The 17673-nt window shown below is 34.8% G+C and overlaps 1 protein-coding gene across 1 annotated transcript in view; it reads left to right on the forward strand.

Moving 5' to 3' along the window:
- DACH1 (dachshund family transcription factor 1) overlaps positions 1-17673 on the forward strand; it is a 392928-nt gene that overhangs the window by 198592 nt on the left and 176663 nt on the right. The window contains exon 3 of the mRNA XM_063102567.1: positions 12905-13066. Within this exon, the coding sequence (XP_062958637.1) occupies positions 12905-13066 (162 nt within the window). The remainder of the gene's footprint in view (positions 1-12904; positions 13067-17673) is intronic.

The following is a 17673-nucleotide window of genomic DNA, read 5'->3' on the forward strand; positions in this document are numbered from 1 at the left end:
GAGATTATAAGGCATTATGTTTTACCAAGCAGACTACAGTTTAAGAGGGAGCTGTGGGGAAGAAAGCATGTCTTCCTCCTCCTTTTTGTAGTTTTACATTGAGCTAGAAAGATTGTTCTCTAAGATTCAACACCTAAAGAATGCATTTTTTTTTTTATATTGTTCAAAGCTGACCTCTACTTTTAGGAAAGTTTATCTGCACTTTTTCATCTGTTTAGAAACATACATTTTTGGTTAAGAGATCGAAGACAATCTCTCTTTGTCTTTTTTTTTTTTTTTTTTCCTGAGCTAGGGAGGTTGAGATAAAAAAGAATGACTGCTTTAAAAGTCACACATGGCTGTAATTTAAGATTTTTTTTCCTCTCATTGTCCATAACAGTTGAAAGAAACCTTCAATGAAAGTTTATTAACTAGGCCAATGCCTGAGGCAATAAAGGTTCATTTATTACCAGTTTCTTGGCTGTTTTTCTTCTTCTATTTTTTCGGTTAAACTCATAGCGTAAGATAATACTTCACAAAATTAAACCTTTGACCTTCTGTAGAGTTAAGTCTCCTTTGATTAGATAAAGTAACAATTTATGGTCCAGCATGAGGTTGCACATGAAATGAATAATGCAACAGACTCCGTGTGGACTGAGAATCTATTGCTTTTGAAAAGATGAATGCTGTTTAAAGGGGGAAAAGTCTGCTTAAGTGTGTTGTCTTTATTCAGTATGCACTTTAGCAATATTTCAAAAAGCTTTACTTCCAAGATAAAGTTATATTTGAATTTTCTAATTCTCATAAGAAAGATATATGGTAAAAGTATTGCAAAAAGCTTTTGAAACTCTTTGTAGGACTGTCATACATGTGATTATATCATATATTCCAGGTATTACAAATGCCTGAATTACAAAATTAAGTAAATTCACAAGAAAAATGACCATTAATTTTATGAATAGAGTTCCAAATGATGGGGCAATTAGAATATTGTAATTTATGATAACATTATGTGCCACTATTAACATAGCTTAAATCAAAATGATAAATTTAACTTAGGAATAAGAAGAAAAGTAACTATAATAAAATATAATCATAATATTATGCTGGGTTCTTAATTTTTAAACCAACCCATAGATGTTCAGTTACTAATTATTATGATACAGCAAACTTTGTGGATAACAAAATATTTTTAATGTTGATTTGCTTAAGTCATGTTACAAACTCGAAATGGCATAACTCATTGCCAAAAGAGTAGATATAAAACTTCCAGATATTTCTTTCATTTTTCTATGCATTCTTTTCAAAACTGTTTGGAAAAACTAAGAAAAATCTCAAATTCTTCAATGAAAACCTTTTATTGTAATTGCCTAATTACTACAAAAGCGATATGTGTATGCGCAGAATCAGAATTGATGCTTACTTCTATGTGTAGCTCAGGGGAGGTAGAGAGATGTGTACATAGAACAAGTCTGTGTTTTTCAGAAAGCTGTTGTGATTAGCTGGTTGTTTAAGTTACTAATTGACATGCAGAAGTTGAATGTGTGAGAGAAGTTTTAGTTCTAGTATGGTTCATTTTCAATTAGCTTAAATTATTTAAGGTGAATAAATCTACTGCAGTGATTTAGTCTCTTTTAATAGAATCTCATGGTACAACATAAATTAGGTCAAGGCAAGCCATTGAATCAGTATAACTACAGGCATTGCTCCTAACATGAAGAGATGTTAGGAAAATTGAAGAGTTGCTATATCATTTACTATTGTTTTGAAACAAAGCAAAAGTTCCTATCAGAATGCACAAACGTGTCATTTCTTACCATGTTAGGAATTAAACATTTGTTTTTGTTGGTATGATTTTTGCAGCAATAAAGAGAGGAGAATAATATAATACCAACCACTGGTAATTCTTGATCTTCACTTGCTCTGTTCCTGAGTGAGTTGGGTTGTATCTATTAATCAAACCTTATAAGAGAAATAGTTTTAAACCTAGATAGCATTTATTTTTTGAAAAATAAATTATAAAGTCTCCTCCTAATCAGACAATCTAAGTAACTTACCTAAGTTACACTCAGAGACATAAGTAACTTGACTCAGATGGAAGTTGTGCCAAGATAAAGGCTTCATCTATTTTGACATGCCACCCCCTAGGAGATGACAGCTACTTGAGACTATGGACCACAACCCATGTTTCTTTTGCATCTTCCCTATCACAGGGAGGTATCTATCTTTCTAAATTAGTCAGGACTGTTCTTTTCAAAGTTCAACTTTAAAACTGCAAGTAAAAACCTACTTTTCCAAGCATTACACTGCCCTATTAATATTCACATTTTCTTTGTAACCAAATGAGGAAAATACTTACCTTGTCGACTGATTATGGAAATTAAATGAGATGTTGATATACAGGCAATAACCTAATGAAAAAGAAATGAAGAAAATATTTCTTCAACCACTGGTCCCTCTGTTTCTACTGTTACTCAGTGACTGTATGTATATTGTTTCCAACCCATCCGGACCCTAACCTATGCATATATATACATTTCATTCATGAGTCTTTTCCTTGAAGAAAGTTTATATTACTATTTCAGAAAACTTTTGTGTCCACATCTTTTCCTGTTATTTTTATGTTATTGGATAACTCCCCCCAAACAATATTTTCATGTAAAAATGGCCACCTCTGTTTCTTTTTTGTCATGTTCTCTCCTCTTCTCACCAACAACTACACACTGACAAAGCCCCATGTGGTACTAGGATTCTGGAAAAGGGGTTGGAGGGGAAGGGGAGAATGTATTGAAGTATCAAAGGATTTAGAAGAGTATTTACATGATATTGAGAAAAGTAGAACATTTGAGGAGATTATCCGTAGGCTAAAATGCCAAAGAGTTACTCTTTTGCAGGAAATTAAATTTATGACAACTTTTCCTCTCTTCAGTTATAGTATTGTCTGAGCTGTCACCAATATATTAACAAGTAACCTCCTTAAGAAATATCCTTTTAAGGGCCGAGCCCGTGGCGCACTCGGGAGAGTGCGGCGCTGGGAGCGCAGTGACGCTCCTGCTGCAGGTTCGGATCCTATATAGGAATGGCCGGTGCACTCACTGACTGAGTAACGGTCACGAAAAAGACCAAAAAAAAAAAAAAAGAAATATCCTTTTAGAGTGTCATACCCTGTTAGTCACTCTCATGCTAGTTAGAGTCACCTGTTTGGGATCAATTCACTAAGTAATTTGAGGTGATGAGTCATGTAGGTAGTAAGAAGTATTGGGTGTTAGAGGACATCTAAGGACTAGTTTATTAGAGTATAAAAAATTAGATATTATAAGAGGGATGCTTGAAAGAAAATTAGAGTCAAAGTTGACCTTTTTAAATTTGTTTCCAGTTAGAATTTGTGCTATATTCAAGATATGCAGAGAAGAATAATTTACTCACTCTTCTCTTTTCTTGTTCCATATGTAAGATATAGGATTCAGGCAAAAATTATAAATATTATTTTTCACTAATAACACAGGTTAAAAGTTTTGTGCATATTAAAGTTGAGTGACCATTGTTTCTGTGGCAGATATATTGTAAATTATATAAAATTGGACCACAAATGGATATTTAGATCAGATTTCTAAGTTGTGACATATCAATGTCTGCAACATTCCTATGCGATCCATAAACTACTACAGCAAAGGAGATTCATTTTCTTTCAAAGAATCTATAGTTTATTCTGTACTTTTTATTTTACATTTATTAACAGAGTCAGCATGGTCAGTACTAAACTGGGAGCTAGGGGAATTGGGATTACTCTATCATTATTTAATGGTGTGACTTTATAGAAATGATTAACCTCGTTGCCCTTAAGTTTTATCATCAGTGAAATAAAAGAGTCACATTAGATAAAGTCTTTGTAGTCCCCATATTTTATAACTTTAGACCCCTAAGTGATTGTTTAGATATATTCTTCTGAAGGAAGTAATGTTAAAGGTGGAGTAAAAGTTAAATATTCAAGACCTTGTGTGCCAACTTCAACTTTTCATACTCTGGCTGCCATTTTATTTAAAACCAAATCATAGTGAATTAAAAAATTTCATTGATTACATTTCAGTGTGAATCTGTGAGTCAGTGATCAGAAGGTGAGCTTTCCCAAAACCTTCCATGGAAATACCTCAGGGATTTACATATGGCTAAATGACATCCCCATGGTGTTTCCTCCTTCTGACTTCACTGCTGCTACAACCCCTCCAGTCTGGGAAATTGAGATCTTAACCTATCCAGAATGCTAAATCTGATATCTATTTGATTTATCAGTCACTGTGAATATTATGAAAACATCTTTCTTACTTTATATTTATCCAAATAGGTGGGTTTTGTTAATCCAAACATTTTACAAATCTGGTTTAATCAATAGAAAAACTGACAACTGGTAAAGGGAGTGTTTCCATTAATGGCCTCAAGGATCAATTTTCTTTTTCTCTGCAGAATACAAATGTGTTTCAAAGGGCAAGAAAAGTCAGTCTAACGGACATTGAAACAAGTCCACACTCAAAATCTTCAGTCTAACAAGATTCACAATTAAGTTATTTATTCTAGCTCCTTATCATTTTTGTTATTTAATCATTCAAGACTGAGAACAGATATGTTTCAGTTACAATTTTAATTTATTTAGAAAGTATTGAGAAATAAAATAACTAAAAATTAGTGTCACTTTTTGGACAGCTGGTATTTAAATAAGGATTGGAAGAAAACAGGGTTGAAAAAAAGGTACTGGTGTTTTCAACTTGTTATATTGAAGCAAGTTCTTCTAAGATTTGGAGTGATTTCAATTGGTAATTCAAACTCATATGGAGCTTACAATGCACCTTTAACAGAGTTTTGCAAAGAGTCTATAGGAACTGTCAGGAGGAGAAAGATTACTTCACAGTAATGACTGTTGAATTGAACTATGCTTTTTGATGTTTTACTTTCTGAATTGAATTGTTGGACAAGATTAATTGCACACAGTGAGAGTTTTAAATGAATGACTATGTAAAGCATTAAGTTTCTCTGTATGCCACTTGAGGAAAAATAGCTGGAAGGTTTAAATGAATAAATGTATTTAATGCACAAAATGCCTGGGCTAATTTTGAAATTCCTTTACTAACATCCTTGTTGAAAATAGAAACCCACTTTATTCATCTGTCTTGGTTATATTGCTCTGGTTGAAGTAATTTAATATTCCTGCTTTCCACTAATCTTCTAGTTCAACAGAAGTAAACAATAGGTTTCATAAATTAAAAATACACTCTCTGAACATGCTTATAAGATTAAAAAAACAAGGCTGTAAACATTTATGACTGAAACAAACTAGATTGTTCAAATACTGCCATGATGTATCATGTATATCAATATGGCACTGATATCAGTTAGAATGCAAACAAGCTTTTAAATGATGTGCCCCTTCATTTCAGCTGGAGAATCCGCTTCACACCATCTGCCTATCAGATGGTTAGGAACCAGGACTGCGTATTAATGCCACATGTTCGATTTTCCTCCTTCTTGTAATGGTTAGATTCATATTGCTAATAGCTGTGCATGAGCACTGTCGATGAAATTTCTGTGACGGTGGAGTGATGAGATATTTATAAGCTGCCTGTCTCGCTGAATAATCAGTAGGAAGAATGCCAGACATAAATAACTTATCAATTCTGGAGTATTAATAACAACTACCATTGGTTATAATCTACTGCATGTTTAAAATTGTTTCTTCTGAATCTGAGCGAAGCAACATCAACTAATAAACAGTCTATCACATGGAAGTTTTGAATTCTTACCATCTTCTGGATATAACCTATTTTATTTAACCATTAGGTTTTGAAAATGCCTTTTATATGGAATGCAATGTAAAAGTAGACAACTTATCAAACATTTGGAAGTCATCTTGATGTCTTTGAAACCAAAGATCAAAGATTGGACCCTTCAAGTTAATGAGCAAACAAACAGATCAGAGAAAGAATTTGACAGCAGTATGTCTCTTTTATTGATATTTATAATCTACAGTTGTAATCTTCTATTTATAACTAAGGGTACTAACTTATTTAAAATAAATAAAATGGGGATACTTTTCCTTTTTTAAAGAGAGTGATTAGGATTTTGTAATGGAATTTAAAGAATTTATAGACTGTTTTAGTAAAAGTTGAAAGCAGAAGAAAAAACTATCTTTACAGCATAAAATTATTGCTCTTACATGGTAACAATGCCTGCTTATCTTCCAAAAGATAAATCCATGGAGTGGTTTTAGAATATTGAATTTGAAATAGTGAAGGCTTTGTATCAATACGGCACAGAGTGGAGATTTAGTGATTTTATTATACATCCGATCAATGTAGACAGCTAAATCAAATGATTTGATAGAAACATGGTTTATTACATATCCATTTGTCAAATGGCTAAATTCTCACCCTATGCTGTTAGGTACCTTTCATCGTATTTGCAATTTTGTGACTAACTGAGCAAAGGTAAAACTAAACATAATGACATGATGGAGATTATGAGTTACTTCACAATATGGGCTACTGTTTTTGGAGGGCTTAATACTGTTGCATACATTATTTCACCTTAATTTTCCACAACACCCTTGTGAGGTCAGAATTGTTATCTCTGTTTTTAGAGATGAGAATTTTGAAGCCTGGGGCATTATATAACTGCCCCACAATCCCAGATAAATTTGATGCATGTTGTCCAAAGTTTGTATGCCTCTTTGGAGTGTTTTGTTTTTTGTTTTTTAATTACCATATTATACTTACTCCTTTTGTGATAGTGAGCTTGGATAACTAGTAACTTCCATGTCAGTGACTTACTCAGTTGGAACTTTAAAAAACTTTAGTGGAGCATCAAAAAGTGAAAGTGAAAGTAAAAGTTAAAAGTCAGTTAACCAAGATAAAAATTTTAACAATGGCCATTTTATAAAATAATATAGAATTTGCTTTTCACAACAATTAATTTATACCATCATTCAGAATATAATATGGTAAGCCCTGTTTCTAAGTTCTGTGCAAAAATCCATTCATTTTTTTAAATTGCAAGTGATAGAGTTTGTCAAAATCAACTAGAGAAGAAAAAAAACTTAAGTATTTTGGAGTCATATATGGCGTTTGAGATATTAACTTAAGTTTGATGCTCAGTTCCTTTCCTGAAGATGAATTGGAGGCCTAGGAGTGCATAATATATGACTTATTATCCTTCCTCTGAAGGAAAATGTATCTTTCAAACAAAAGATTTCTTAATCCATTATTTTTATCTGTGGAAAATGAATTTTAACTATACATTAAAATTTCCTCACAGTGGCTGATAAAATTGGATTTAGAATCTTTTAAAATAAAATGAAGTTATGCTGCATTTGACTTAGTTCACACATGTGCTTGTCTTGGTGTATGAGATACTATAAATGTTCTTTGAGATTGTTAAATTAAGTTGAGTGAGGTAAAATGGATGGGTTAATCATTCCTTAGTGTAAGAGAGATCATTTATTCATTCATTTATTCATCATATACATTATTTTTCTTTCTCTCCATTTATGTGTGTGTATTTTTTTTCCTCAAATAAGAGAAATAAATCTGTCAAAAACATTGCGAATTAAAGAATCAGGAGCAATTACTCAAGCTTTTTAAATAAGAGTTACCAAATAGATTCACATGCTACTATAAGTAGATGCTGAAGTTAGAAATGTGTGTGGCTGCTACATCAATAACATACAGAAGTGCTGTATTACCTGGCTGGCCTCTGTGCTTGTGCCGTGGTAGGTGAAAGGGACAAAAAGATTCATTTTTACAAAGATTGCATCACAGTAGAGCAGCATGTCTCAAAACTCTGATTCCTTGGACCAACCTGAGTTTATATTTTAGCAAGTTCCCTTGTGGATTCTCAAGCATACTAACTTCTGAAAACCAATGCAATGATGATCTGCTTGGTTAATAAACATTTATTATAAGGTACAGATACACTTCACTGTAAATCACTGAATAATCTAGGGGCAGTGAGCATGAGAAGCAGCTGGTTGAAATGCAAAAATACAGATTTTTCAGTCCATCTCAGAGGTAGATTCTGTGAATGTCGGTGTATTAGAGTATTTCTGTTGCTTATAACAAAACACCTGGAACTGGGTAATTTATAAGAAAATAACATTTATTACTTACAGTTTCAGAGGCTGGGAAGTCCAAAGTCGAGGCAATGCATCTGGTGAGGATATTCTTTGGTGGTGGCTTTACAGCAATACAGAGGCCTCACATGGCAGAAAATGGCAGAGCAGAGAGAAAGAGAGAGAGCTCTTTATGCCCTCTCCTTAGAACCACATCCATGACCAACATTAAACCGTCAACTTAATCACCTCTCTGAGGCCCCACTCTTCAATTATCATAATAGGATTTCCCATTCTTACCAGTTACAAAGGGTATTAAGCCTCAATGAGTTTGGGGAGAACAGTCAACCCACTGCAGTGGGCCTGGGGAAGGTCACCTCCATCTTCACCATGCACTGCAGCTGAGCCTGATGTAGGTAATTACTTTGTGAAAAACTGTGTTGTCTAGTTCTGAGGGGAAAAAATGGGTTGTTTTGATTGGGAAGAGTTAAAATCAGTGGTAATTTGCAGTGTAAGTCACTTCAGGGTGGGATATGGAAGCAAGGGGTAGCAAAAATCTTAAACCTGATGTAAGGGGAGAGGAGGTATAAGACAGAGGAGAGTTATAAAGTGAGGTAAAAGACTGTGGTAAATGTATGTGTTGCCAATGTGTACACAAGTGAACAATTCTTGATTACACTGAGAATTCTGTCTTAGTTTAAACTCTCTATGTATTATAGACCAACGACTTCAGTTATTTTGTGAATTTATTATACTGTTTTTTTTCTTTTTTTAAGACAACTTTGTTAGGGAATGACGTATAAATGGGACCTCCATCTAAAACTAGTGTGTAGTGTGTAGAATGTAAGCTAAATTTTTACTAGAGACAGCAAGTTGGAGGGGATTCAAGAATTACATTAGGGATTTGAAAGGACCACTACAAGGCCAAGAGGAAGTGCAGTAAATGCAGAAGGAGGTAAACCTTTGATTTTCCTCTTCAGTCCTTGTCAAGATGTACCTTTGGAGAGACCTATTCTGTATTAAGTTAAGGAGATTCACTATTCCTAGCATGTTCGCGTTTATTGTGACGTAAAAATAATGTTTTAGATTACCTTCTATTGACATTTACAAAATAATAATATTCCTCTCTGGCTTTCCCAATAATCTAGTTTAAGAAGATTTTTTCATCTGGAGACAATTTGTGTGGGGCATTGTGGTAGATGTGCGGGATATACATATACCAAGAAAGTATTTCTGCCCTTTGGTGCTGTAACCCAATTAGAGGAACTAGCCCTAACATCACCCCATTAGCACCCTAACCGCCCCCCCAAAGAAAACAACAATAAAGACTTAAAAGGAGTGCTTTTCTCTACTCAGATTGCACATTAAAATCTGACCTGTGGAACAGTAAAATCAACCAAAAATATAGAGATGTGAGGCCCCAACCAAGAGCAACCCAGTCAGCATCTCAGGTGCTAGGGCCCAGCTATTTGTATGGCTTAAAAGCTCCATGGCTGATTGTGATGCACAGCGAGGGATGATGAACACACATGCAGCAGGGCTGATGAGAATACAACACGTGGATCATTAATTCTTCTTAGGGGCAAGTTCTCTCTCAAAGAGTCGGCCTTGAGCTCATTCTTGAAATGCTGATAGCTATTTCCCAGGTAGAGAGTGAAAAGCCAGGAACCTGAGCCTGTTTCTTTGAGAGCATAATATTTAAGCCAACACATGAAGGAGGAATAGGCAGGTTTGGGGCAGGGGACTGTAGAGCTTCTCCAGAAAGTAAGAACAGCATGAGCAGAGATTGACTTGAAAGGAAGAATGATGTAGCCTACTAGAGGAAATGAAAGAAGGCCTATGTATCTGGAGCACAGAGATTCAAGGGGGGAGCTGGGGGAACAGATTCTACACAGGCGTGGAAATGAGCATAAAAAGTCCTGACAGCCAGGCTTGGTCTTGATTCTAAGAGCAGACATTGAATGCCATTATTGGATCTTCATTTTTATAAGGTTATGTTGTCTGCTACACGAATAGTAAGAGATTGGAGGTGAGGAAATTGAAAGCTTTTAAGAGTTTATTGCAGGACTCTAGAGAATAAAAGATGGAAGTTTGCACTGGAGGTGGGAGGGGGGCAGTGGAAATGGAGAAGATTGGTTGAATTAGAAAGGTATTAAAGAATTAAAATTGAGAACCCATCACAGCCAGGTGAGTTAGTGCAACTAAAATCAGCAACTGTTGCGTATGTCACAGCTTTCTTCCTGCCGTCATAAAACTGAGTTAAAAATAGAATATTAAAAAGCATTGGACTTAAGTTAAGCATATCATGCGCATGTGTATGTGTGTGACACATATATCTTTTGAAATTTGTATTAGAAATGTAAAATTGGGAAATATTGTCAAATGGAAAAATAAAGGAGCACTATAAATAAGATCAGCTAAATAATAAAATTATAAAAAGTATTTTTAAAAGGTAAGGGCTAGCGCAGTCATCTAATGACACGTGTGATTCTTCTAGCTGAGGGGGCTATGCCAGCTCACAGATACCTTGTAGGAACCATAGCTAGGCCTGGACTTTACTTATTGAGGGACTAGAATTTATAGCATGCCTAGTTTTACTAAACATGATGTGATAGTCTCACATAGTTTATCTAATTTAATCGTTGTATTTTCCCTTTGGGATTAGAATGGTTTTACAGATAAAGAAACCATACTCAAGAAGATCTGATGGGTTGTGCGAGGCCATGTAATACATAGTTATGTTTCACGCTACTTAATCTAATTTGAATCTACACAATAACAATCACATCTCAAGTTGTGTGTATCTTTATTATTTGAATACTAGGAACAAGATTTGCCTGTAGCATAAATCCAAGACAAAGACCTTAGAAGTGTCATAAATTGGAGATGGGTCAACATCAGGCCACTAAGAGAAGGGACAGATGGGATGTTCACCTTGGTGACAAGGCAAATTGAGGAAAAGAGACTTGCTGGGAAATAAGAAATTTTAAGAGAACAGGAAAGAAAATGTTCTGAAACATCTTTGAAGGAAATGAGTAATTGGGGAGAAAATTCAATCATAGGAAGATGAGAGAATCAGTTCAAGTTGGGACTTAAAAGGCAGTGAATGTTCAGATCAAACCCAGATGGATTCTTTGAGTTTAGATCAGTGCCTTTTAAGGAGCGGTTATCGTTTTTTTATGCAAAGGTCCAATCTGTAGGATTCTTCTTGTGTTGGAGTGAAAGTTATCAGGGCCTCTTTGGTCTGATCTGAAGGCAAGGTGAAGTTTTCTCTTGACCTCTAACAAAACAGCAGAGATTTCCATGCAGTGAGACTTTCTTATAATTTCTTGGGCTGTGACTTATTTGCTGTCATAACTAGAAGTGATGATTAGTTGGGAGGAAAAGAAGACAGGGGTGCTCAGTCTCTATTCCACCAGCTGGGGGTAGAAATAAATCACGCAGATAAATTCAAACAGGGCTGGGGCACTGTAGTCAGAAATACTAAAGCAGCCATAGCAAAAAGTAAAAGGGGAGGAGGGAGAAGGATATATATCTTTCATAGACTGTTAATGTTTTAGAATCAGGAGAGATCATTCATATTTCCAGTGTTTGTCATTTTATAGATGAGGGATGCTAGGCTGAAGTAAATTGATGTGGTAAAAAGTTCACACATTTAAGGAAAACAAACTACTCCCCTGCTCAAAAACTCTGCTGGCTATCTTTCTATATAAATATATAAAGTCAAAATAGCATAGCCTTAGCATTCTGATCTTCCAAGATCTGGTCTCAAACTCTACTTTTAGTCGCATGTTCACTTATACCTCCTGTTCTCTGGATGAACAGAAATGAACTCTTCTGTACAAACATCATTACATGCTGGCTGAAAGTGTCAATTTTGGGGACTAGAACGTGCTATTTTAATCCTTTGCCATTGTTTCCTAATCTGGAAAGTAAGGGTAATAGTGGTCAATCACATAGGGTCTTTAAGACAATTAAACTACTTTTATGTCACTTAAATCAGCACTTAAATCTAATAAGTGGAAGTGAAGCATTAGCTACTATTATATTTTATTTTTCTTGAATACCTTGAACACTGGGGATGCCAAGCTGTGCAGCAACACACTGTCCATGCCATTGAGCAGTTCACAATCTAATGAGGAGCACAGATGTACAAACAGACATTTGTAGTGAGTACAGCATGGAACGTGCTGTAATCCAAGTGTAAACATGATCCAAGGGGAGAAGAGTAGACAAGACATCAATGCATCTGGAGAGAGATGGGGGGTTAAGACTTCTAAACATGAGTACGATTTTACTGGAAGATGAGAAGTCAGGGAAGTGAGTCATGAGGCAAGAACATTCCAGACAAATGGAATGGCATGTGGGCAGCACAGGCTTTTGGCATGTTGGATTTGCTGGAGTGCGCCATGATAATCAGGAAACCTTGGGTGAAGAGGTAGGGTTTCACTCCTTAGTGAAAGGCCTTGTGGATTAAGCTAGCAGTTGAGGTGTTTTCCTTTCATTAGGCAACTGTAGGAGATTTTAAGCAGGGAATGACATGTTCAGCTTGGTTTCTTTGAGAGATAATTCTGGCTGCATTTTCACTGTTATCCTTCTATGTATGAATCATGTTTCTGCTAATATTTAATTTTGGAGCTTAGAGAGCACTCTCCTCTTATATCAGTGTTGTTTCACTGGCTAGTTGGGAATGAATATACATCATCAGAGTGTTGCATAAAGGAATCAGATACACTAATATATGTTTGCATGTATGTTATATAACGTACACAAATTATTATGTGCAATAGTGGAATTTGAATTACCTCATTTTTAATTTATTCTTTTAAGGTTTGACAGCAGCAGCTGCAGCAGCTGCCGCTGCTACCAATGCAGCTATCGCCGAAGCAATGAAGGTGAAAAAAATCAAGTTAGAAGCTATGAGCAACTATCATGCCAGTAATAGCCAACATGGAGGGGATTCTGAAAATGGGGACATGAATTCAAGTGTTGGTAAGTTTTATGTTCGCTGAAAGTTACTGTGATCACTTTGCTACTGAATTACTTTTTGAGAATAAAACTAATGACTACTCATTCCAAAAGTTGGTACTTTTAGCTTGGCAACATTACTTATTTTAAAGGTACCATTTCACCTCTCTAACAACATGCACTCTAAATAAATAATTAGCAATGTTATTTTTTATTATAGGATCAATTTTATGTCTGCAAGTTCTACTATAAGCAATCTGCTAACATCTTTTATGATACAAATAAGTTTTAATAATCAGAATTCTAAAATATTGAGTATAGGTAAGATAACAGAAAAATAGTACAAATAGAACCCTACACTTTATTTTTAATGCTTATAATGCATTTGTTAGCAACTAAGAAATTTACTGCCATTAGCAGGAAAACATATAAACTTAACCTTTTATGTGCTGCCAAAACTTAGGGTTATGTTGATGATTAATTCTTTCTATATACAACCATTATCAATGTCTCTCTCATTTAAAAAATACAACTTTAATTTTTCTTGATTTTTTTTTCTTTCCTGTTGTATGGAGAAAGAGAGATGAAAAGTTACCTGTCACTGTCAAACCAAAAGGAAGAGTTTTGCCTTTGGAGAATATCCATTTGGGTAATTTGTTTTTTCAAGCACAACTTCAAATATGTGTTAATTTTTTAATTAATGAAATCTTTAGCACCTGGGTGTTGGTGTGGTAATACATTTTATTCTGCAGTTGCGCCCTATGATTTTCTTTTAAAAGGCAGAAACCAAACTCAAAATATAATTTAACAAGAGAGATTTGGGTAATACAAGATGTGCACAAGATACTCATACTACATCCAACATATGTTCCTGAAGGACACAATAATTCATGGCAGTTCAATTAAATTCTCTTTTCTATGCAGCATTTTAGCAGGGTATTTCTTAAGTTAATCAGCAGCTCTTTACTTTAAGTCCATTAAGACATAGTTAAGGGTGTATGAAGAAATATTTGGATTTTAGTAATAATCATTTTCACAAAAGTTCCCTGGAAACACACACTGGACATGAATGTTAGAGTAGGAAGTAATTTTGAAATATATACACAAAACACAAAATACTACTGTTTCAGTGATGCTAAAAGGCAGCTTCTAATATAAAAAAAGGAAACAGAACTTTTCAACAGAATTGCATAAGGGAAGTTGAAAAAGACTGGCAGCAATAGGTTTGAATTGAGAGTAGGGTGTGGTGGCAATTCTTAGAAAGACAGAAAGACCTGGAAGAGAGCCAGAAGAGATGGCCGTAAAACTGAAAGGGACTAAGGAAAATATCACTGCCTGCATTTGTAAATGCTCCTAGGCAGAAGACAGGGAGGGCAGAAGACAGCAGAGGTCATGGTTTATACACATAAATTTACACTTTTAAAAGTTAAAACAGTATTGGAGTAAAATGGAAGATTTATAATTCTGTTTTTAGAACTATCCAGTATACATTACTTTAAAAGTCTTTTACTTTGGCTTATAAAATAGGGCAACATTGGACACCTTTAAAAGCAAGTAATTAGCCACTATAAATTATAGTTATCATTTCAAAATATAGTCTGGATTATTTTCAAAATGTTAGAAGAGTAGGCCTTTACTGCAGGCTATTCTTGATAGTTGGTGTTGTGAGGAGGGATTCTTAAAATAGGAAATTTAATAACATTTAAAGCAAAATGTATTAAAACGTGGTACCTCTATTTGAAATTTCCTAAGTAGCAGAGCAGAAGTTGGCTTTGGAGAAACCAATAGGAATAATATAAGCAGAACACGGTTCATAATTAAGCCATTACATACATTTAATATTTGATACTGTATGATAATATTGGCTGACTGACCAAATTGTAGCTTACATTAATTAATTCGGTATATAGGCTATCATAATGGCTTTTAAAAGAGAAAATTTGAATTATCTTCTGTATTTTTGTTGAAAGAAATCACTTTTCTTCTATATTTTTAGTTGGTAATTTATTCTGCTTTTTAGTTTTGACACCCACCATCTCACACCAATTTGAATGAGGAGCAGAAATTTACTTGAATTTTTCTAGAAAGTCTTAATATTTTGAAATTGTGTTAACATTGGTGCCGTTGCTAGTTCATAAGGCATGTAGATCACTTTTGCTAGACTTTTTTTTAGCTGATTTTGGGGGGAAAATGTTATCATTGTCATTTTCTTTCTATTTTCACATGCTGCTGTCCTCTAAGAATTGTGATTTATAATATTATCCTTCCTGAGCACCTCGCCTCCCCTGACATTTATCTAGAGATCAGGGAAAGTGAGTTTGGGGAGGGTACAGAAGGATGGTGAAGGTGGGGGTTGGGGGTTGAGCTGGTCTAGATCAAAGCAGTTGCTGATTTGAACAGCTATATATGGCCCCAGTCTTCTCTGGTTCTGAGAACAATGCCTGCCTCTTGGTAAGTGTTTAATAATTACTTGCTCTGTGACTTTAGAAAGTTATGTAAACCTTCTGAGCCTAACATTCCACATCTGGAAAATGGCCTAAATACTACGATCTACATCATGAGAATTAAAAAAATGTGTCAAGTGTTTATTACAATGTCTGCTTTTCACATTGTTTGATTGCCAGTAAAGTTAGTAATTTTAGTATTTTTTTTCCTATTATTATTGCTGTTTCTCCAAACGACCTCCTAAAAGCTACTGTCTTCCTCTATTTACTGTCATCAACTACTTACTCTATTTTCCTTTTCTCTGTGCTGGGTATTATTTGTTAAGCTGCAGACTTATGATAAAATTAGGAGGAAGCTTTTACACCATTTGAATTTTGTTGTACGTTTGATTTTAGCTCATTCTAAGAATACAGAAATAATGGTAATGCAAGCCCAGCACTCAAGGGCATACAGTCTACGGGAGAGATGGCTAAGTAAGCAGGCAGTCATAACAGGATGTGTAGGATCCACCAGGAGAATCAGTTACCCTGAGGTGGTTGGGAAGTGGTATTGAAGCATGTGAATTCTAGAAGGAATCCCAAGAATCTCCAAAGCCTATATTTCAGAGTACAAACTTACTGTTCTCATGAATCTATCAATTGGCTCTTTGAAGCAGTGAAACCCTTCAGAAAGGTGCTACTTAAATGATGTATTGTTGCTCCTCAGTATTGCCCAAATCAAGTGACATTTTTCAAGTCAATTCAGGACTCTTTTTCCCGCCTGTGCTCTTCTGACTCACAAGTTTTGTTAAACATTTTAGGTTTCCTTTGTAGGAGCACTGTTTTTTTCATTTATTTGTTTTGTCCCCCCCTCTCCATTGTGAATAAAGCCTCATAGCCCCAGAAAATAGATTTTGGTTTTGCTTATTTGGTTTGATTTGGCTTGGTGAGGTAATGGAACTATTTTGTTATAGGTGGCCCTCTCCAGTTCATAATATGAATCTTAAAATTAACCAGAAAAAGGTGCTTAAAAAAACCTTTGATACAGACAAATTATTTTATACCCCAATTTTACATGGTAACCTTGAGCTCACATCTTTCCAACAGACTGATCACTTTAGGAAGAAGTGAGGACCTCAGGATAGATCTGAATGACGCATCAACATGCTGAGTGAAATATATGGCCATGTCACCATTCTCCCTCATCCACAATCAATTGGATTCTTTTAGTTTAATATTTACTTGCTAAGATGAGATGCTAGTCTGCATGGTGATAAACAGTCTGCTCCTGGCATCTGAAGGTGACCTGTCAGTTCATATGGACAAATCTCCTGCTTACTGAAATGTACAAAATAAATCATTAAAGCAGGCAGGTGCTCATTCCCAGATTTAAATCACCATAGATTTATGATTTGAATTAATGCTTCATTTGGCCATAGAAATAGATGCTGAGACAAATGATATGCACTGGTTGGGGTTTCCATACTGTAGCCATCCTGATATTGATTACTGAGATGTCTTTGCAATCTCTTGTTTATATCAAGTACTATCTTGTGACAGGTTGGCTGATATGAGCTACATTGCAGATAAGAAGGAAAAATGTCCTGGATTCTTTTTAGTGGCAACACTATCCACAACACACAGGCCAGATAGATTGCTATTTTTTTGCTTTAAGAACCGATCTACATAACCATTTCAAAAAAATGCTGCTTGGGACTGGGATACTGGAAAGGAAGAATTTAAAGTTGATGAACCCAAGGTCAATTTGATAGTATCTGTAGCTGTGTTTTTATCTGTTTATCTTTTTTTTTTCTTTTTTGGCATTGTACACTGAATAGAATTAGAATACTAATGAATCACAATTGATTTAATCTAAATAAAGGAAACTTAATTTTAATTCTAGTTTTTAAATGGTATATAAACATTGACATAGTGAGCATCTCCTAATAGTTGCTATGCCTTTTAATACTTGCTAAACCTAATATCGTACTCCCTTCACTAATGATAACGAAATAACTCTTTAAAGATGAATATGTTAAATATTATTACAAATGCAAAATTGTGTGGACCATATTTACCAAGAGGCAGGAAAACACTGCATTTTTCCTTCTCTGAACATTTTATTTAAGGAAAACACTATGTACACAGTTTAAAAAATACTCAGAGGGTTTAAGAGGGACCTTTGCCACTAGCTAATATCTGACTCAT

Source organism: Cynocephalus volans, chromosome 7 (assembly GCF_027409185.1).
Source record: "Cynocephalus volans isolate mCynVol1 chromosome 7, mCynVol1.pri, whole genome shotgun sequence".
Lineage (NCBI taxonomy): Eukaryota > Metazoa > Chordata > Mammalia > Dermoptera > Cynocephalidae > Cynocephalus > Cynocephalus volans.